Source organism: Manacus candei, unplaced genomic scaffold (genome assembly GCF_025592945.1).
Source record: "Manacus candei isolate 608988 ecotype Guabito, Panama unplaced genomic scaffold, ASM2559294v1 h1tg000072l, whole genome shotgun sequence".
NCBI classification, from domain to species: domain Eukaryota; kingdom Metazoa; phylum Chordata; class Aves; order Passeriformes; family Pipridae; genus Manacus; species Manacus candei.
Window position 1 is genome coordinate 1,143,261 of NW_026138120.1, and position 22,837 is coordinate 1,166,097.

The 22,837-nt window shown below is 37.5% G+C and overlaps 1 protein-coding gene across 4 annotated transcripts in view; it reads right to left on the reverse strand.

Annotated features, from left to right (window-relative positions):
• Positions 1 to 22,837, reverse strand: part of UBE2E2 (ubiquitin conjugating enzyme E2 E2) — a 205,246-nt gene that overhangs the window by 4,561 nt on the left and 177,848 nt on the right. For all 4 annotated transcript variants that reach the window (XM_051808441.1, XM_051808440.1, XM_051808442.1 and 1 more), the window contains one exon: positions 18,714 to 18,861. In XM_051808441.1, the coding sequence (XP_051664401.1) occupies positions 18,714 to 18,861 (148 nt within the window). The remainder of the gene's footprint in view (positions 1 to 18,713; positions 18,862 to 22,837) is intronic.

Genomic DNA, 22,837 nt, shown 5'->3' on the forward strand with positions numbered 1-22,837 from the left:
CTGACAACAAAACCAGGTGATAGGAATATAAAGCTATGCCAGAAATGTGTTATCAGAACAACCTAGTAAAAGAAATTAAAATAAACCCAAAGTAAATTAACAACAATAACAGCAAAACTATGCAACTGCTGGCCTGGCAGGAGGAATGTACTCTTGGTGCACCAGATGCATGGTGGCTGGCTTGCAAGCCCGGATGGCACCCCCTGTGCACAACTCCTTCCCTGCCGTGTGGGCAGGTATGGGCTTCCCAGCCCTCAGGGTGCCGGTGGCTGCGGAAGCCAGGATGAGGCAGAGCGACTGTGTATGGCACTTGGCAGCACTGGAACCTGGGAGCAGGTTTGTGGGTGGCAGTGGCTGTGTAGCCACCGTAGGAAATTGTGCTGTGGCACACGCTCTCAGCCCACCAGAGAAGTTGCTGCAACTCTTTGGACGTTTAAAGTTTTGTAATTTACTGTTCCTCCTAGTCCCAGACTCTAACTTCTAAAAATCTGCCCTAGAATGCCTCTATAAGCTTTAACTTGTGTAAAGAAAATTTTTTATCCCATACTCTGATTGGTTCAATGTAGAATATTAACACAGCAGGAGTTACAGCATCAAATTTCATGTTAGAGGACAGTGGATGAGTAATGGAAATATATTAAAAAAGCACCATATTATACAGGCAAAGACAGAAGCTATGGTTCAGCGATGTAGTTTACATGGAAAATGTCAATCAAAAGACTTAAACTATGAAGAAAAGCTTCTGGATGATTTATAGGAAGACTGCAGCTGCTAAATCCCTCCTCACCTCACCATATGTAATCCTCATGTTATATCACAATTCATGAAATTGCTCTGTATTTATGTGGATTTGAAAGCTGGGTGAGCTGGAGCTTGTCCCTAGCTTGAAAAGGTTGGATGTGCTGCTCTATGCCACCTTGTCATTTTCTTTTGCAGCCACTTAGTATGACTGTTTAAGGAAGAACATTTGTGTCTCATGTCTGCTGTAAGGCTAATCAAATTTACAGCCCAATTCTAGTAAGTTAATGCTATTGGGGATTTGGATGAGCCGAGGTTTGGTCATTACAAAATTTCAGCTGTGTTTAATGCTAGTTAAACTGCTTTATCATTCAGAAGACAGACTATAATTCTTCTTTAAAACTACTTTTCCCCCAAATAAATGAAAATATATTGCTATACTGTATTTTTCTCAGCTTGTATTTTTATAGCTATTTCTATGTCAGCAAATAGCAATTTCAGAGCAGAATACATCTCCTGGGCTTTTCAATGCTCTTTTAAAAATACAGCAAACATACTCTAGTGAAATAAAAAATGGAGATGGTGTGTTTAACAGCTCGATTTCAATGTGCCTTCTCCGTCAGCCACACAATATGCAATGAAATTCCAATTGGTAATGCCAACATGGTTAAAGAGACACACATTTAGACTTAAAACATACATTACGGGTGTTTGCATGCATTTTATATGTATTTTTATGAGCATTTATAAAGTAGAATCATATTTCTAGTGAAGTATTTTGCAGTCTTAATAGAGAACAGCTGATGGAGTCAGTTATTGCGCTACGACAAGTGGGTTCTCAGAAAGATTTCTGGAACACCTTAAAAACTAAAAAAAACCACAGCCCTACAAAAATCTCACAGTTTCTTTAGCCAAATATTTACAATGTTTTGTGTTTTTTTTGGTCCAGGTTAAGATTCAGCTCTGTATCAGGGGGAATTCAAAAGAGTTGGCCTCCAGCTGAAGAGCAGAATTAAAGTGGAAGGATTTCCAAAGGTTAGATGTAATTTGAAAGGTCTTATTCCTTCTGAACTATAAATGACTCCATCCTCATTGCTGTGAGAGGCAACTCATTGCCAGGCTCTAGGGAACTACCTGTACTGAAAAATCAGTCACCAAAAATTAAATGTTAAATTTAGAAGAGCTTTAGGAATACGTAATACTATGGAATACTACATTTTCTTTCTTTATAACAGCCTCTCTTTCCAAATATTATGCTGTACTTCTTTTTCAATTAAAAAATGCGGAGTGCTTGAGCTTTTTTTTTTTTAGGAAAAGTTGAGGTGTATGTCATCTACAGGATAGCAGCCTTGGAGTCATCTTTATAAAGCAGCACAGCCAGGATTGGTTACCCCAAAAACAAACCTTCCCAAAATAAAAGTTCATATTTTCAGTAACTACATTTTGTTTGGTCATTTCAGTGCAAATAGCAGTGTAGGATGTTCCCATATTGGCTTGCAGTGAAAGCCACGATTTCTGAATCTAATTTTTGTCAGTTTTAATATTGTACCAACTTTTAAGAAATAGGTCCCAAAAGGCAAATTGGAAAAAAAAAAAAAGATTGGGGCAAGAGAAGAAACTAATAATTCATTGAGACACCAATTTTCTTAACAGCAAACACTGACCGCTTGCTTCACACCAAAACCACCCTTAAAATTAATTAAAAATATTTAATATCTAATTATACTTTTTATGTTGTTTTCAGTGGTATCCAGGCTAGTGTTATAAAAAGACCAGTCAGTAAAAACTGCAAAGGTAGTGTGAGACATGCTATACCAAATACGTCACAGAACAATTTAATACTCTGAGAGGAAGGGATTAAGAGAAGATTAATTGTTTGCGAGTAATTTTATTTATAATGTCACTTTGCCTTGGGAAGTTTTCATAGTTAACCACATATCACCTGTTTTAAACTTAATGAACTCCTAGAAGACCATGTCAAGGATCCTGTGTGTCTTGACGTGGAAAATGAGATATGTGAAATGCATCATAGTGTCCTTCAGTGATCTTAGAGCAGCAGTGTTGCTCTCTTTTGCTATCATTAATAATAATGCACAGACTAAGTAATTCTTTGAAGGCAAAGACAGGTGGAGTAGCACACTGAATTACTCCACTGACCTTTCACCTTTGAAAAGAGTGCTGGAAATCAGGGCACAAGTGAAAATGAGTGCAGCGCAGCACTAATCCCTGTTTGTGCGGCAATAAAACTATCCTCGCGGTTGGGAGTCTGATCAACACACGCGTACGGACGGGAACAACAGAGTGATTCAAGGCAGAACAAAGGGCAGTAGCAGGGCTCTGAATTGCTTTACACAGCCTACAAGCTGAACTACAATTTATTTCTGACTTTTACAAAATCACAGTTCCAACTATCCATACAGAAAGTATTTAACAGTCTGCGAGGCTCTTTGAAAGCGATACAGAAGAATGATAAAGTGATCAATAAACACTGTAATAAAAAAAGAGAACAAATAAAATGAATTGTTTCAGTAAAGAAAAATAATTATTAGAGAGGAAAGGAGCAAATTCTGGAAAGGTCTACTGTCTACTAGGAAAAGAGTCAGTGAAGCTAATATCAACTTTTCAACAGAAATCATACAATATGGCATATAATGAAGTCTGTTTCTTATTTCATGAACTAGTTTTGCAGATTTGGTTGGTCACATCTTAACATTCAATAGAAAAATTCTAATGCATATAGAAAGAATGTTAAGTGGTCTTACAGTGGTGCTTTAGTTTCCCATGTGTAAAGCTGGACTAATGCTTTTCAATCACCCAGGCTATTCTGAGAATAAATATTGTAAAAATTGCAAGGTGTCTGTATACTTTCGTAAATGTGGCTGTATAGATGTGTAGCACAAAAAGACAACTATCCATGACTAGGCTCTAAATTCTGAGCTCTGTAGAATTGTCACAAACACATCTGACTGCTATTAAGTTTGTACAATGATTGCAGTTACACAAATATTAAGGCATGCATGACTTGATTATGATGTCCAAACTGTTGTCTGGAGAAAAAAATGCTGCATATCTTCAAAAATAAAAGAGCTCTGCAAATCCAGTTTAGAAAACATCCATTTACTAAAATATCCATTTTCTAAGCATGGAAGGAGAAATTCATTCCTCTCTCTCAACTTGCCTGATTGCTGTCAGGCTACCTACCACAGATCTGTGTGAAATATGAGGCTGCCTAAGAAAAAGATGTTTCAGAAATAAGGAGTATTATCTGGCCCAATTTTATTAACGCAGCTCTTAAAGGAAAGTGTTGGCAGTGATTCATCTCTGTATCTTGCCAAGGGAAATCATTCTTGTTTAAAGAGAAAGATTCTTTTTCCAGTTTTTAGTCAGATTTCTATAAACTTCACTGTCTGACTGGGAGTTAGTAGAGGCAATCATGGATCAGTGAGGCACAGTGTACCGATCTTGAAGAGTTGTCTTTAATTAAGGAAGAACATGTATCTATTAGAAGTACCAGCATGCTGGAACAATTAAAGTTCTGAAATAACACACTTCACTTTGATGCCTGGATGAGTCTCAATATTAAAAGCAAAGATACATTAGCAATGTATCTGTTCATAATAATGAACTCAATTGAGAAATAGTCATTGCTATTGGAAAAAAAATTATAAAAAGGTGTTAGTAACTATAGAACTTGATTTGAAAGACATTACATGGCATGTGGTTTGATAAAATTTGCAGAAGTTACAGCAATATGTGTTTACCTTGTGGAAACTGGCCATGAGTAGATAATAAGGAAACCACAGCCCCCAGATCTCAAAATGCTAAGACCCATAATGTAACTGGCATTTATCCATAGGGTCATAAGTCTTTTTTCAGAAAAGCACTGGATGTGATTTTTTTTTTTTTTTTGTGTCTGAAGATTCATTAAAGGAGGGATAGATACTCTATAGGAATGGTAGTGTGTTTAGCATTTCTTTCATCTAAAGATAAAAGAACCAGTTTTCTTCTGGATTTTTCTCTTATTACTTCCCACTAATCACCTACTTCAGGCAAAGGATTGACCTATGGGTTTTACACATCCTGAATGAACAGTTTAATCACAAAGCAACTATGTGTAAAGCTATTCTCTGTGACCATGCTTTGTGCAATGTTAGGCATCCTATAGCCACAAGCACCAAAGGTAGATTACTCTGCAAGAAAACCAGGAGGTCCAATAGGATTCACTTACTGTGTGCATTCCCAGAGGATAAGGAGGGGAGGAGGTGTTACTGCAGGGTATGGTCTTTGGTGGCATTTAGACACTGGAGGAAAATGAGTTGTAAAGCCATCTTCACTCTTAAAAGTGTTTGAATGTGAACAAAAAATCATCAACTTAAACACATCCAGATCATTTTAGGTCAGATGCAGAAGTCATCTGAATCCTGCTCTTTTATCTATCCCTTTATACCTTTATTGCAATTAATCCTTGGAAGCCTACATATGTTATGAATGCTGCTTATTTTGGTTTAATCTGATTTTCTTCTTCTTGTCCTATAAAATCTCATTATTAATTTGTCACATTTAAATCCAAAACTGCTATTAAGAATCCCATACAAAATGTCAAAAGAATACAAGAGGCCTTTATTTACAAAGGAGTGGGTTAGTGAAGAATTTTGTCCCTACTAAAGGCCTACTAAATAGCACTCTTTCATCGCCTAGGGCCTGAAATCCCTTGGCATGTTGAACATCCCTTGGAACAGGAATAGGAACTTAAATGTGCCTTGCATGAACACACCTCTTACTGTTACCCAGTAATGACACAAAAAATAGTCAGGCCTCTCCATTCCCTATCTACCCTTTCTCCCGGGGAACATGTGGAAGGAAGTCACAGCCTGTATCTGGCTCAGACATATCTAAGTTTATATCTTCATCCAGAGGCAGTGGAAGAAAAATGCATGGAAATTAATTTATTCAGAATTTTTGTTGGTATGGCCCAAATGCTGTCTTTGATGGTGATGGCTTCTTGATTTTTCTGGACTGCAGGCATGGGTCATTTGAGCCTGTTTATGTGATCCAACGTCGTGGCCTCAATGTTGCCACATCTGTGGTCCATACTGTTCTAGAGAAGGCATCCTAAAATGTTACTGCACTATAAATGCTGGGAATAAGTGCCATCTCTGCAGAGTATGAGACAGGGACTTCTGGAGTCAGTCTCACTGCTAATGGGTACACTTGACAGGTTTCTGACAGTTCAGAGTGGTGAGGTCTGATCTGTCAAGCACTGCAGATTTGCAGCAATACTGCCCTACCAAAAGAGGCATCCAAGGAAGGTGCTTGTACCAACACACACTGGCTAAAAAAATGTATGAAAACCAGAGTGCCATCCTGCCCCGAAGACAGGGGCTGGCCACTTATGGTGACACTTCTGGAGGCTGATCACAGAGGTGACATGGGACACTGCATGAAAGGAGTAGGGTGGTGCGAGCTCTGGCAATGACTGAGGAATCAGCAGGTGAGTGAAAAAATAATCCCATTTTAGTAACCAACCAGACTATCCACTTCTAAATTAACTTCAGAATGTGAATATAATTACATTTAATTGTGAACAGGTTCTAATAGAACTAGAAGGAAAAACAGGTTAAACAAAATAACTAGCATTCATCATGTAGGCAGGTTTTGCTCCTGGATTAGTTGCAATGGAGTTACATGACAATGCTGAAAAAAGATTGAATTTGTGATATTTTACAGCAATAATTTCATATTTAGTAACAGGTAAAATAACTTTACTTGGAAATCCTGTCTTTCCTGCCTGAGGGGTCACATTGACTCCATTGCCATGCCTGACTAAATGATAATCACTTTGCAAAATGATTCCATGCATTGGCATAAAAAGCCCTAAGACCGAGCCGTAGAAAAAAGCTATACAAGGTAGAGATGGAAAAGACATGAAAGGTCATGGAGGCATTCCTTCTGCAAGTATAATACTGTGTCTTATAGTAAATTCTAATCGATATATTAAGACCCAAGCAACAAGGATTTCAGCTCTTGAGAATTTGCCTAAATCTAATTCATCTTTAAGTTGCAAATGCTCCGTTCCATAGAAGAGCCTTTTACTAAGCCTTATATGGATGGAAAATTCTACAAACAATTTACTAATCAGAGCTCTATTTCTGTATCCCATATGAATGTGAAATCTTACAGTACAGCCCATCCTTAAATTTGGGACAATTACACCATATATTTTGGTATTTAAGTAGCTGTCTACAACTCCATCTAATGCACCTGAACTTAATTTGCTGTGAAAATAGGGACTCTGAAACACATGCTGCACATAATTTGTTATATTTGTTGCCTTTGATAGATCTGCAAAACTGTAAAAAACAAACAACCATTTCCTCCTCCCCTGCTGAATAATGTAGAAAATTAGCCATGCAAAATAAGAGAGACTTGTCTTGCAGCAGTGTAAATCATCTCTGAAGGTAGAATCTGAATGACTCAGGAATACTAATTTCTGAAATTTTACTCAAGAAGATGAGAGACTAAATGATTTAACAGCTAGCATACTTATATCCAGGATTCTAAATATTGCTTTTCAGGACTGACTCTACATTCTTATGGGGAATCTGCTAGCCAAATGCAGCAGACTTCTTTTTACAAGCTTGAATAATGTGGAACAGTGTGATTTCTATAGTGAAACAGGAATCATTCTATTTTAAGAACAGGAAGAATCAGTCTTAAAAATAGTTGTGCTAATCAGGTTCCTGAAGGTGGTTTGTAGGCAGTCAGCAACGTATGGCAAGAAAACTGAAAGTCTGTCCTTGCCTTCACATTAAAAAAGGTACACAGGGAAAAAGAAAAACAACAATCACACAAAACAAAACCCCCACTTAGTAAAATGGAACAAAGTCTAAATGAGAAATCTGGAGTACAAGAGCTCAGCAGGACTGATGCCAGTTAATTCCAACTGAGATTTGAGCTATTTGTACTAACTGGGAATAATGAATATTAAATTATTATGACATTAGAAAATTCATGTGATGTCTAAAATAATTTATTTTCTATTTTTATTTATTTTTCCCTTAAATATATACAGTTTTATTAGTGAGAAAAAGATATGAGTAGAATTGGTTAATCCTGGAAGTGTTATATCTACTTCATACAAAAAAAAAAGATTCCAATGTAATTAAGGACATGTCTGCATTGGCTAGACAAAACCTGCATGAAACCAAGAAAATACATTTAAAGACTGTAAATTATTACAGGGTATTTTGAAAGTAAGAGACAGTTTAGTTGGCATCTTGGAACTCATTCAAATTAAACTGGAAGTCTGTATTTTATATATGAGAAATAACTAAGAGCTTTATTTAAATGCTTCAGATTGTTAAACATTTAACGTTGATGACTTATTTTGGTCTCGGTTCACACAAAGATTTATTATGTGTATGCACCAAATTACCTATCTTTTCTCTGAGGTAATGGGCATAAGAAACCTCCACTGGTACTATTTTAAATTACACATGTTTATTGGAAGGAAAATGAATTGTAACCTTTTGTATTTGTACCATCCATCACTCATGCATTTTTTCAAGTACTCTTAATTTAATGATGGTTGAGCTGAAGCTCATAGAAATTCTGTTTCTTTATTTCTGTTGAAATAAACCAACTTCAAAAAACTCTTATATGTAAATATACATATAAATATGTATATTTATCATACAGCTTTTATAAGCTTCATTAAAAAAACCCCAAAAACTAAAAAACCAAAAAAGTCAGGTGCATATTTTTCCAGCTTTACTTCTGTTTTGTGATATAACTGTATTTCATATGTTCTAGAAACCCTTTTTGAGGAACAATAAAAATTAGGAACAGTTAAGGGTAGTGACAGGACTCTTTTCTCTCATGAGTATCAATTACATCCCTTTACATTTATTTCTTGACAGAGATGTACAAAACCTCTTTACTGATTTGTATTTGAGTCAATCTCTGATTTAATCAGATGCCATTTAATAAACTGATAGTTGGGTATTATTATGTCTGAAGTTCAATTTTTCCCACATCTTCTTAAATAAAAACAACACAGAAGCAGAAAACATTGAAAAGGACAAGAAGTCATTAGCAGCATGGTCAAACCTTTCCCACTTAAGAAATGGTTGAAATCTAAGCTTATTTCTTCTAGAAGAAACAAAAAGACAAAATAAGATGTGGCAGGTAATTTGGTAAAGAAGATTATTAAAAATAAAGTGGTCTTGCTTATCTTTTCTGTAGTAAGAAAGGAACATAAACAAAATGTCAACACATTAAGCTAAAAGGAAGAAGATGGTTCGTATACCAAATAGTTAGACACATCCAGAAATATAGTGTAGGAATAATAAAAGGCAATTTTTGAAAATTAAAAAAGAAATAGAAAACTTAATAGTCATGCACCACCTGAGTCACCATTGCAAAGGCTGTTACTGCTCCTGCTTCAACACATAATCTGATTGTCAGCTGTGGTTCAGAAGGAATTTCCTTTCCTGTATGTAACTGTGTGAGTAAAGTGCTTGAGGGATTTTTACTCTTTTGTCTGAACCACTGAGCGATGAGCAGCTACAGGCAGTGTACCTGACTGAGCCAAGTAGTACTGGTTTTCTGCTAGAGAATGACTGTACTCCTTCTAGAGATTATTCTTTGCAGAGTTACAGATACATCAGATAAAAAAAAAAAGAACAGGATAAGTGCATGGGTGACTGGCATCTAGAGCTACAGCTAATGACTGTGTCATGCCTTGGATACCACAAAATCCAGATAGCACATTTTATTTTTAAAGACTAATCTCTACCATTCGCTTTCTAAATTATATAAACCCACCAATTTTCTTTAGTAAATAGTTCCAGACACTTTTCAGGAAAAAAATTTATTTAAACAGACTGTAGACTTCTGAAACCATAATAGGGGGGGTTTAAAACTAAGTATTTCTAAACAATCTTACTTCTATAGTTGTGTTAAATCTTTTTAACGATGCCTTGTGAGCTTTGAATAACCTAAATCTAAACACACTAAAATCCTCTACGCTCACAAATAATGATCTACCCATAAGGTGTTGTCAAAGTGCAACTAAAAAGAGCAAAGATTTAGGCCGACATCAATAGTAATCCTGATCCAAGCCTCCCCCCCTTGCACACTAATTAGGAGATATTCCACGACATATTTTCCTGAGAACTACTAATGGGATGACAGTTCACAAATGTCTTTTCTGCTGTTATAATAATCCCCACAGTCACGGGTTCATGTTGAGGGAACTTAGTGAACTGATAAGAACAAAATCTTGTAACAGTTTCATCAGCTCTTCATGGCAAAGGAAATTAATTCTATTTCAATGCTTACCCATGTGCAATTTTCATAATGTGCTGCTGCATTGCTCGCATTTACATCTGTTTAATTTCATGTTTCCAGATCATGTCCACAGAGTTAAAGACATATAGGTGTATGTGTCTGCAAATATTTAAAGACCAGATGTATAGCAAGTGTCTTCCTGGCAGTGCTGAGAGGCTCCTAGTGGGACTTCAGATGTTTAAATCCCACAGGAAGTACTGAAAACCCTGCCAGCTGTCAGCCGTCATCTTTAGGTGCCTAAATGTCTTTAACATATTGGTACTGTGTGTTCAGCTTGGAATATGAGAAACTGTAAGTGATTCGAACTATAGACTAGCAGTTAGGATTGTATACATATTGGAGTACAGCTAGTACAGTGCAATATCTTTTAAAAGGAATGAAAAGAGAAAGCACTGATAAACTACCAAGAATTTGTAAATAACAGCTCTAGATTCTATGATACAATCAGTGCAAATATGTACATATTACACATGCAGCAGGTTCTGCAGAACAGGTAGGGGAACACACAGTATTTAAAGCAAGCACTTTCCTGCAAAAAGAACTTGGTCTCAATTGATGGGATTGCTTTGCTTATGTGAATGAAATTGATGGTGGTGGGTTTTTCCCAAGGCAATCCCAACTTTGACTAAGTCATTCTTGTACTCACTGAGAGCAGAACAAAATCCATCAGTTTTATGCTGCATTTTCTTTCATGCTCCTTTAGGACAATTTATTAGGATGGCCTTCATGTAAAACACCCATTTGCTCTGCTCCCAGCCCAGCAGCACCAAGACAGCAGAACAGCAACGCACGACACTTTGTCTTTCCTAAGCCAAAGCCCCCGGAGTGAGCTCATTTCATTTGGAGACAATTCATGTCAGAGATGTAAAAAGGGACAGAAAGTTTACGTTGCAACTTAGAACAAACCAAAAAACACGACTACCTGGATTGACTCCTTGTTGCTCTAACTTTTGTTTACTGTCTCTTACTTGTTGCCATGCTTGAGTGACATGGCATAGAGTATTTTCCTGCTTCAGATACAGAGAAAGCATTTTCCATTGTGCTGAAACAGCTTAGAAACCTGCCTGCTTCCTGACAGAGCAGAGTATAAAAACTCTGAAGAAAAGGGAAAAATCAGCTCCAAGCTAAAGAATATAAATAATCTCAGACAACAGAGCAATTTCATTGTTTACAGGACCCTTTACTGCTTACAAAAAGGATATATGGCAAAATGAGATTATTTTGTTGTATGTCTGATAGTACTGTGTTGTGACATTGCACCTGGTAGCCTGTGGGTGCCAGGAAAGAATCAAAGTAGCAGGGCTCAGCCAGTCTCATAAAATTGGACCAATTAATATTGTTTTGCCAACTTTTAAGTATTTCAGTCATTTTCTAGAATATTCATAACATTTGACACATCTACTCAAATATGGATTATTACAGGATGAATATTTCTAATTTTAATGAGTATTTTAATGAGTATTTATAATTTTACTGTCTTCAGTATTTCTTGACAAAAATATTCAAAAAGGAAACAAAATTTCTTTAGAAACCACAACAGGATATACATGGACGCAGGAAGGACTAAGAGTGCTTTTTGATAGACTGAATAAAGCTATTAAAATGCTAAATGAGAAAGAAAAAATCAGATTGGATTCTGAGGCAGTTTCTGATAGTAGCAAAATGTGAAGATTATGGCTTTAAGGAAAAAACCTACAAGAATGAGGAAAATGAGAAGTGGCTCATCCCTTGAACTTGCTGTCATCCAGAGTTTCTAAATTCACTTCACAACTGGGGGTGAGGGGAAAAGAAGGAATGATAATTGGGAAGTCTAAAAAATTGCAGAAGGAACATCTGATGTGCACTGGCACTGACAGAAAGCAGCCTCTGCTGATGAGGAGGAACATTGTACATGCTTCCTGTTAGATAGACATACATAGAATAACTGAGAGAAAAAAAGATACACCCAGGCTTCTGTGTGGTGAGGGGTACGGACCTGTTCTTCATTACTGGGGGCTGGGTAGCTATTTCAAAGTTTGAACGTGGAAGCCAAACAGCAGAGCTGTGACCACAAGTCAGCTGAATTCCCACTCGCAGCCAAATGCTCCAGCATGGAACAGATTTTATTATTACAGCTATGTTATATTTTCCTTTATTAAGCTGCCTTAGATTTATTTTTGAACTTTTTTTTTTGGGCAGGCTAGAGTTTTTAAATATCTCAGTAATACTGAAAATAGATCTTTTTTTACTGGTACAGTGGACATCTATTAGTGTATTAAAATGCACACTGGTGTGGCTGAGGCTGACTGGCTGAAAAACAGGGCGATTCCTGTGGAACCTGATGTGTCAGCACACACTCGCTTTGTAAGTGGCTGTGGCAATTTCGGCTCTTAGTGCCCCAGTGCCAGAGATGATGAGCCCAAAGCAGTGTCAGGAGGATGGAGTGTGTCAATGGGCATCAAGTCAAAGTCTGGCAGCCTCACTCCAACTTCCAGTGGGAGATGCATTTCCCTGAGGGTGTTCAAGTGAACCTATTGCCCTTTGGCTGCGGTGTGCAGAAGACAATTCCATGGATATAGTACTGTATGTATTCCAGGTATTCCTGTCAATATGCAAATTGGTAGAGGTTACAGAATTGCTACAAAAAAGCATTTGGATGAATTTAAATTTCCCGAATACCAACACAGATTCAAAATGTGGAGGTGCTCAAAACTTTCTAGACATCAGATCTACCCATGCTGCACTTGCAAGTATGGACCTTGCCTGGAGCAATTCCAACAGCCAGCTTTGGGGAAGGCTGCTGAAGGCAAACCTGCCAGTGGACAGGGCAGTAGGCATTGCAGCAGGATACCAACTTTCCTCCAAAAATGTATACTGCTGGCTGAAAGGGAAATGGGCTGAGAAATTGCTAATTCAGTTCTTTCACTTGCATATGTTCTGACTTAAATCTCTCCACCTACTCCTGTTTTGCAAAAGGTTCTGGAAACAGCAGCAATTCCAGCAGCTTTGTAGCAGGGCAAATACTTATCAGGCTTTTAGGGCTTTTATGCTTATGCTGAAAAGTCACCCTCTAAAGTGCTATTTTAGATCCCATTGAGGATCAAAGATATGCATTAAATTACACTACTGAATCCTTTTCTGCAAAGGATGACAGAACTGGGATTTTATATCTGCAGCAGCAAGAGTACTGAACCTTACACACCTTTAGGAAAATGATAAGGGGGGGAAAAAAAAAAGAAAAAAGGAAAGAGAAAAAAAAAAGAAAGAAAAAACCCATAATAACTGAATGCCATCTCTAAAGTTTCCTAAATACCAGCACCTTCATGCAGGTGCATGTAAGGGTGTTAATATTTTTTGGCAGAAAATTTAGGCAAACCTAAACATGCCAAACCACATGGATAACTCGTAATTGCAACAGAAAAACAATAGTATGTTATATCCAAAATTGCCAGTTATACCTACTCTGTGATAAAAACAAAGAAGTTTCTGGGTAAGACAAAGGTAAAACATAAGGATGACTCATATAGAGAAAGCTTAAAAGCAGGTCTCATGTCCCTTAGTGAGACATGTAAAGATTCCCATAATCTTAGGATCTTGTTTGACTTTGCTTATCTATGTAAGTCATTAAAATGCACAGCCACATTACTTCATGTGGGTTAACAAAGTATGAAAACATCTAATAAATTCATGATTCATGGCAGTACTTTGAAAAACAGCACACATACTTCTAACCGAGGTACATTTTATTTGAAAACCACAATGTATGTTGCAGACTTTCTTAACATAAATAGTCTACTTTTCAGAGGTGCTGAAAAACAGCAACTACTATAAAAATTGATGGGGCTCACACCAAGGTAATGTAGTGTCACTTGTCCAACTCATTTACTCTTATAAGTACAGTTACTGTGAAGACATGCACGCTTCAGTCTCAAACTATGTTCACAGCAAACTCACAGTTTCCGGTAGGTTTAAAAGGCAACAAGAGACAAGCAGCTTTACACTGCTAGTACAATATGTCACTGAAGTATCTGAGAGCAGAGTCAGAGAAACCAACTTGACTAGTGCCAACCCCGGTGAAGCGGGTACTGCAGGCAGTTGTTTGTGCATTTCCTTTGTCAGAGATTAATATCCTTTTCTAGCAAAAGCTTATTCTTCCTTTTTTTCCTTTTCCTTTTTCCCCTTTCCTTTTCCTTTTTTCTTTTTCCTTTCTCCACCATTTCATCAAAAAACAGAAAAACAGAGAGAATGATGGGGCTAAAACAGAAATAACCTTCAGTGGGGCTGAAGTGAGATAGGGACATCCAACAGGGAGCAGTAAATATTTCCACCAAGATGATGGTGATGATGAGCGGGTTAGTCTGTCCAGCTGTGCCTCACAGCCCAGTGAACTCTACGAGTCAGGCACATTCAGGAAGGATGACTGCAGTGAGAATGAGCAGGGGAACAGAAAGCTTCTCTTACAGAAGGAGGCTAATAGACACAGGTCTGGTCAGTGTGCAGCAAATAAAGACAAGGAGGAAAGAGGATGGTTCTTCATTAGTGCAACCAGGAATGAAAACCAAGAAAATGGTCACTTAAGCTACAGGACAAAAGTTATTTAAAAACAAGCTGGTATAAAATTCTGTCAGTTCAGGTTAGGAATCAGGCAGAGGTTTCTAAAGAGCAAAGCAAGTGAGGCCCTGTAGAACCCCCCAGCAGTTACTTTGGCTACAGCTGCCAGCCAAGTGTTCAGCCTAACATTTGTGGGGAAGCAATATTGTGGCTGTCCCCATCTCAGTCTGCCCCTCGTATCCTCTGTCACATCCCCATTGCAGGAGCTCACAGACGGGCACGGCTGTTACACAGGACAGACAGCCAGGAGCAGCACCAAAGCATTGGTTCCAGAACATCAACTGATGATCGTGGGACTTGCATGTGGGAAAAATGGTAAGGAGCCAGAGACAGAGGATGAAACCAGAAGGGAAGAGGCTGATGTGAGGGCGATGTAGCCGGCTTCGTTCTGATTTCCTAATCAAGGCTTAGCAGACATGATTTGACGTTAGACTGTTCTGACATCGGGGATAATCAGGCCAGCCAAGTTCAGACCTTGAACACGTGAAGAAGGAAGCCACGCAAAGAATAGTGTTGTAATGTTTCAATTTATTTCTTCTGAAGCCTTTGCAAATGACATTTTTCCTGCAGCGGGAGAACCTTTGGTAGGGCTGGGATGGCAATGACCAATGGAGAACAATAAGCATTCTAACCCAAATCAGCATCACCAGCTCTCTAACTATAAAAAATAATTAATTTGTTTAGCACTTCAAGCTCAGTAAAATACAAAACCTCAGAGGCCATCTGCACTTGAAAGCTCTTTTGGATTAAAGCAGTGCAGGAATTTACACTCCCCAGGTTCCCTTTGCATACTTAAAGTGCAGTTGATTTTTACTCCAAGAAAGACAGGTTTTCGTAACTTAATACATTTTCAAAGTGGGGAGTGTCCACACCTGGAGTTACTCTGAAATAACTAACTACCCACATAGGCAAGCCCTAGCAGTAACACTGGACGTATTTTCAGTGCTCAAGCACAGAGCCTGTGAGCATTAACTCGCATACTCCATTTCATGCAGATGAATGTATCTATCAGGTTTCATAGGGTTGCTCATGCACATGCCAAAACATTTACAGGACTGGAGCCCTGCTTTGTAGAAAGGGATGTGTGTTGTGCCCTCGAGTACCACCTTAAAGAAAAATACTAATCCCCAGATAGGCTGCTAGTGTATCCCACCATCTCTCCCATCTCTCTGATACCATTCCATTTAGCTCTCTCACACTCCCAGATAATGCACACATGTTCACTCATACACAAACCCTACGGCACCCCTTCCCCCCATGAAAAAGTCAGCCAGCTGCTACAAAATTCAGACATTTCATTAACAGAGTTTACTGGATGATACTGCCAAGCAAAATAGAGACAATTAATAATAATCAGGACTGAAGGGTCTGAGACAGCTTATGAGTAAAGGATTGTATTAGCTGTTTAAAAAGGACAAACTCGCTCCTGCCTGGAGTGATAGGGAACAAAGGGCAGTGATGTATAACCAGGGAGGAAAGAGACTCTCTCTGTGGCTTTTGTAGATTACTGTGTGAATGACAGGAGAGGCAGGAGCAAATACCTCTTTTCATTTGCTCAGCCTGCTGGAGAAGAATAGCAGCTCTTGCCAATGAAGCTGCAGCTGTGCTCCAGCTCCGTTTAATCACTGTGTACGACTGAGGGTTAATTAGCTGCCATTCTTACTGCTGCCATTTGTTGTTCTAATGAAGATTTGCATAAATGTAAGAGCAGGGGGTAACTGATACTTGATTCTTCCCTTCAGAGAGGCCAGGGGTGGAACACTTGCCCATCCTAAGTGTTTATGTTTGTGGGAGATTCAGTGTTGCCTTTCCATTTGACCTGATCTGCTTCTGGCTGATGAATGGTGAAAAAAGAGTTCAAAGTTGCTTATCAAATAGAGACCCCTGTTGTGTTTCTGCCTTTAGAAAGGACAGAGGGATTAGAAAATTACTCCCAGCTGACAGAGAGGAAAATACATATATGTATGTTTCTGTACCTACATATGTACATATACAAGATATATTTTAGTGATCTATCTATCAGTGATCTACCTATCTATCTACCTATCTATCTCTATCTATCTATCAATCTATTTACCTATCCATCCATCCATCCATCCACTCATTTAATGGCACATAACCAATCATTTTTAAATGATAAAATATCATAAAAATTAATGAGACAGGTAGTACAACTATAACATATTAGGCAATAGGATGAAAAGTAAGGACCTGTAGATTTTTGCAAGCTTTCTGTTGTAAATCACTAACATTCAAAGTTCACTTTTTTAATAAAAAAAGTATCTATTATGAAAGAGGAGATCTCCAAGGAAGGCAAAAATGACTCAACAGTTCACATATACCTGCCATCAGTGCCTTGTGAGAGGGCACCACAGAACTTAAGAAATTGCATTCATTCCTCAAAAAATCAAAGGAAAATTTTAACATGAAGCAGTGACAAAATCCAAAACTACTTCATAATTAAACAGAAGATTTGAAAATGAAAGATCATAAAATTCTTTTATTTACCATGGTCAGGACAATGCTTATGGCTGGTAACTGAAAGAAGCTAAATGGAAGAACTTACCGTTTTTAGTATGTTAACTTCTTGCATGTGATACTACAGTATAGTTAAGCGTTTTCAGTATTCCTCTTACACACTTGGTCTGCTAAAACTGTTGTTTAACAGCTTTGGTGAGGATTTAAGAAAAAGATTGAGAGGGCAGAAATAGCGAATTTCTAAATTTCCAATCACTGCTGGAAAATGTCCAACTTTTGAGATGACTGTATCCCTCCTAAGAGAGGTGATCACCACAGAGCACACACGTATTGCCAGTTTCTCAATCCCACCAGCTTTGCAGTGGCTCTAGCTATTCACCTGTCTCTAAGACACATGAGCAAATATTAATTTGCTTTTCTTTACACTTCTGTCATGAATCTGCCTGACTACCTACAGAGGCACCTCTGCATATTTCGGGGTAGACACTACCAGAAACCAGTCTTTCAGAGATGTAAGCAAATGAGCATTCAATACTCCTGAAATAAATATGCCTAAAATGGTAACACTATCACTCCAGCTCTTAGCTAGAAGGAGCACCATAGGTTTTAAGCTTATATACAGTTAGAAATGCACATGAAAATAAAAACAGTCAAATGTATTTCTGCACATTCTCACCTTATTTTGAGTCTTGAAATATTTCAATATTCTATTACAGCTTTTGATTCAGCCCCTGATTACACCAGAATCTCATATGCTGCCTTTTTCAGAGCAATTTTTAGTCCTTTGGGCAAATTAGAAAGAATATGGAAGTGTACAATAAAAATAAACTAGAAACAACCCTCATGACATATAAACAGATCACTTAATTTTCCTTCAATGTTTCTTTAATAATTTCTACATACTGCGATTTTCCAAGGCTACAGTCAGAATTATCCATTGGTAAATAGGGTAAGAGAAAGTGGAAATTACAGATCTAATGGTCAATGGCAAAAAACAAACAAAAGAGCTGAGGGGAGAGGTTAAGTGCCGCGCTAGTTAATAAGAATGACAGCTTGCTTTGAATACTCATACTGACTGCCCAAGATATTGAATAAACCTCATTTAAACTAATTTTCATTATTTGTAGAGTCTGTGTTAGGCATCTATCATTGTCAGTACTATTAATATTCTTTCCAGAGACCATATTATCAGCATATTTAAAGGAAAACTTTCCTTTTCAATATTTATTAACTCATTAATATTTCTTGGTAGTAATATCCTGGTAGTAATATTCAAATTAGTGCACACTAAGGTATTTTCTACTGATTAAACTTTCTGAATCAAAAGATTTTTATTCTCCAGTACTAAAAATGCACTTGAGCTCCTGGAATTTTGCTTGTGTTTTATACTGTTTACATGAATGGCACACATGGTCTTATTTATATTAATGGGACTTAAAATCTACATTTTTGTCTTTTTTCAGTAGGTTCAGTAAACCAGAGCACTGACCACATCCTAGGAGTTGATCAAATATGAACTGCGAATAAACATGAATATGAAAGTTAATTTGTCTTACCCGGGTTGCAGTCTGTGAGGAGGGAGCAGATGGAGAGGAGAACTTTAGAAATGGTTAACGCTGGACTCCAGTTGTCTTTTAAAATGTCCAGGCAGATGACGCCTTGGCTGTTAATGTTACAGTGGTAGATTCTTGTCCGAAATGTTACCTAGAAAGGACAGTGTGTCTAAGTACAACAGTGTTCAAGTCAAAGATTACAGAGTTATCAATCAATTAAAAAATCATAAGAACTAACATTTTGCTTTCCTGGTTGAAATGAGAGTATGCTGCTACTTTCAGTCAAAAACTGGGCAAGATAAAATAAAGATAATAAAGTCTGTCTGTTGCATCTCTGGCCAGCACTTGGAACTGGTTTGTCCAAGATGAGAATGGGACATATTTCCTGAGCTTCCCCTTGCCTTGGTCTCATCAATCACATTATTTTTGTATGGGGCCAGAAAAACCTGTTCCACCCCCTGATCTGGACAACATTCATAATTCAGGTCCACTGCTCCTTCATGCTTTGAAGGGAGTCAGAAGACAGATTCTTCTGCTGTCCTCATCTGTTTATCATTTGACCCAAACCTTAAGCTGGAAAAAAAGGGTGGAGGCATCACATCAATGACTCCTGAAAAAGATGAAGTGAAACATTTTTGAGAAAGGCTGCTCAAATAAAATGTTTTTATTTCCAAATTTTGAGTTACAGTTGTACCAACAGAACAACTTTTAGGGTTTTTCACTAGTTGATTTTGAGGCTTTCTGCATCCATTTTATACTGTCTCCCAGCTGATCCTATACATAACAAAGCAAAGAGGAGAGTACTTCTTTTAGCCTAGAATGATGTCCTTCTGCTTCAAGTTGAAGATACAGGCCTTTTATTTTAAAAGAAGCTTAGCTAAGAAAGTTCACTTCAGAATGAATAATGGGGTTACTGGATAAGGAGGGACAATAAGAAAAAAACACCTCTTGGAGGTTATCAAGGACTAATTTATCCATCACTTCTACCCAAATGACAAGTCAAACCAGATGGTTTCAATGATGAGTTCATAGAGCCTAAAATCAAGATGTACATTTTTAGGGGTCTACTCATCAGCAATAACCCTGCCAACAGAGGGGCTGATTAGACAGGAGACAACAGCAGGCAAAGCACACCCTGACTTAGGAAAGCCATGATCTCCATTAGAATTGGACAGTGCTAATAACTGGGAGTCCTTATGCACCTATCCCTGCTCTACCACACCGACAAACCTGCATCTGGAGAGTAATGGAAACTGATGACAGGGATGCTCCTGTTCTGATTTTCTTCAGTATCAGAGATCTCAGTGGGATTGAGATCAGGCCACTTAGCAGTAAGCAGAAGAGAGAATACAAGTGAAATTACACAGTATCTGGTTTATTTCTATTAAAAAAAAATCATTCTCTAACACACTGAAAAATTCTGTCCCTTTGGATTAAATCAAGAAGCTTTGACAAAATAATGGAAAGAAAAGGTAATAGATTTCTGGTATTAAAACACTGCATTCAACAAGAAATACTTCTTCTCATAAGTACTTTTCAACATAAATTTGGGAAAGCACTTTTGGATGCACTGTCATGCATCAGTTAGTTCTATACCAAGGACCCCCCAAAAAGCAAGTTAATCAGTTTTTAAACTATGTCTAAAGGTATTGCTAATTAATAAGATAATTTCATAGTTTGCCACTCCACATCCTACATATTTATAGGTTCTTTCCTTTTTTCCCCTACAGTTGTGGGTTTGCTTCTTGTCTTACAGCCTAAGTGCTTTACTTCTGGGACTTTCATGAGAATTCAAAATATTTCTGGCACAATGATCTGAATTAATCAAAATGCTCTGGCCAGACGATCTATTTTTTCCTCCTCATTAGGAGGCCAAGCACATTTAGCATTTGGTGTGAAGGAAGTCTCCTGCAAAATCAAGAAAATTATTTATTTAAATAATAATTATTATCGAGTGATAAAATGAAATGTTTGTCTACAAAGGGAAGCTATTTTGAACAACGAAGGTTACAAACACACAAAAGCAGTAAACTACCTTACACACAAACTGCATGTCACAAATGTCCATAAAGGGAGCTGGTGTGGAGGAGCATCCTGTGAACTGCAGGTCAGTGCTCATAAAGTCCACAGTCAGGTTAACTCCAGGCACTCTTATACTCCAGTTAGAAGTGAATCAGGAAATGCTTCCTAGCAGGATGTCCCATGACTAAGGCAAACTTCAGCATCTGCTTAATTTTAAGTATTCTATGCTTACTTTTCAGTACAGTGTTGGAATAAACTTTTTGCTTAATTCTTTTACCTGAACAAAGGTTCTTTCCTATACTTCCTTGATGAAAAATTTGAGGACTTTATTTAGTGGCATCTAAATACACTCGGTAATAAGATATATATGGTCTCACTGAATGTGGGGGAAACACACTGAACCCATTACACAGATTAAATTATACCCTCTGAATTATTTATAGACAGGTCAGTCTGAGTTTGTAATGTGCTTAAGGGAAGGTCATCAATTTGAGCCTGCATTTTAACATGTAACTGTTTTGCCATCAGCTGAGAGGACAGACACTGCCACATGTTCCTGCCTCAGCTACTTTTGAAGCACTGAAGCAAGGACATTGGGAATTTGGCAGGATTCAGAGAGCCACTGAGATGAATGGACGTAGTTCATGTCTTTCATAACCTGTTCAACACTCCACTGCCATCTCAGACTACCTGGTGTATAAATGTAGATGGGACTACATCTGTTTGCAGTTGGAAGGTTACTTTTAGAAAATGCTTAGACCTGAAATGTAGTATTTTTTCACTATGAGCACATATTAAACCCATGACATTGAGAAAGATAAGGTTTGCAGCTTACCACTGACAAAAATATCACTGATTAGCCAAACATACCAGAGCACTTCAAAATGCCTGCCTAAGACAGAGGCATTTTTAATGTTTAAATAATCAATTTATGAATTGACAATTATAATGTTATACTTTATTAATTAATTTTAATATTGAAATAATAAATTCAATTAATTAATAAAAAGAATCACAGTTTTCGGAATTTCAAAAGAAGTTGTATTAATGAGAGCCTTAATATGCTGGAAACTGTGGACTGAAGGTGGCAGGTAATGGAGTTCTTACCCCAAGGTAGTAGAGTACAACTGGAATGACACATTGCTTTCCTCATCCAGGTGTTGCCTCAAATTGCTGATAATGTGGGAAATGCTGATATGCAACCTTCTGGATGTTGTGTTTACCATACTTACATTTTAAGATTATGCAGGGTCACTCCTATTATACGCATAGAGAGAAACCAAGTGATAATACCATTCCAAGGGAACTGCATTTTCTTTATTATGGTCATATTTTTACCTTTGATGTCACTTAAATGTTTCCTCTAAACAGTGCAGTCTAATTCTATTTATCCCCTAATGAAAACACCTAAACAATCCCATGCAGGGGCTCAAGGGAGTGTGTGGTTGTACAGGCAGAGTTATCCTCAGACAGGTGAAGGGTAGAGGAGTAATTTATGGGGTTTTTTTGAACAGTAAGTGTCCTCTATGGATCTATTTTCTTTGATTCTGGAATTTAGAAGAGGGTACCTGATTTTTGTTGAATAAAAGTGTAGGTCGGAAAAATGCGAATTACGGGAAATAGGGAAAAATTGGACTAGCTACCTTCTGAAAACTGTAAGAGTACTATACACAAGCTTTTGAAAGGTAATGATAAGGAATTTATATTCAATCAGTTTTGGAGGAAAACAATAATAAACTCATCTGTTTTTCCACTGCTGAATGCCAAACCCTTCTAAATACTGTAAATCAGAATAAAACAGATAAAACCCCCCTTTATATAGTCTCTTAGAAGAAAATGAGGTTATCTATTCAAAATGGGGAGAAAAATTATCAGAGAGAAGAAAAAGGACATGAAAAGCTATGTCTGGCTGTTCATTGAATAAGCTTTAGGACTGAAAAAGACTGTTTATAAAGTTTGGGAAGAGGGAATTAAGATGGATTTTAGTTGAGTGATTGGAGGCAACTGGTTGAAGGCAATATAAATAATTTCTGGATATTGAACACCCGTTTTCCCGTATGAGGTAGTCTTAAAATAACTTACTATCTCTCTTTTGGACTGAATGT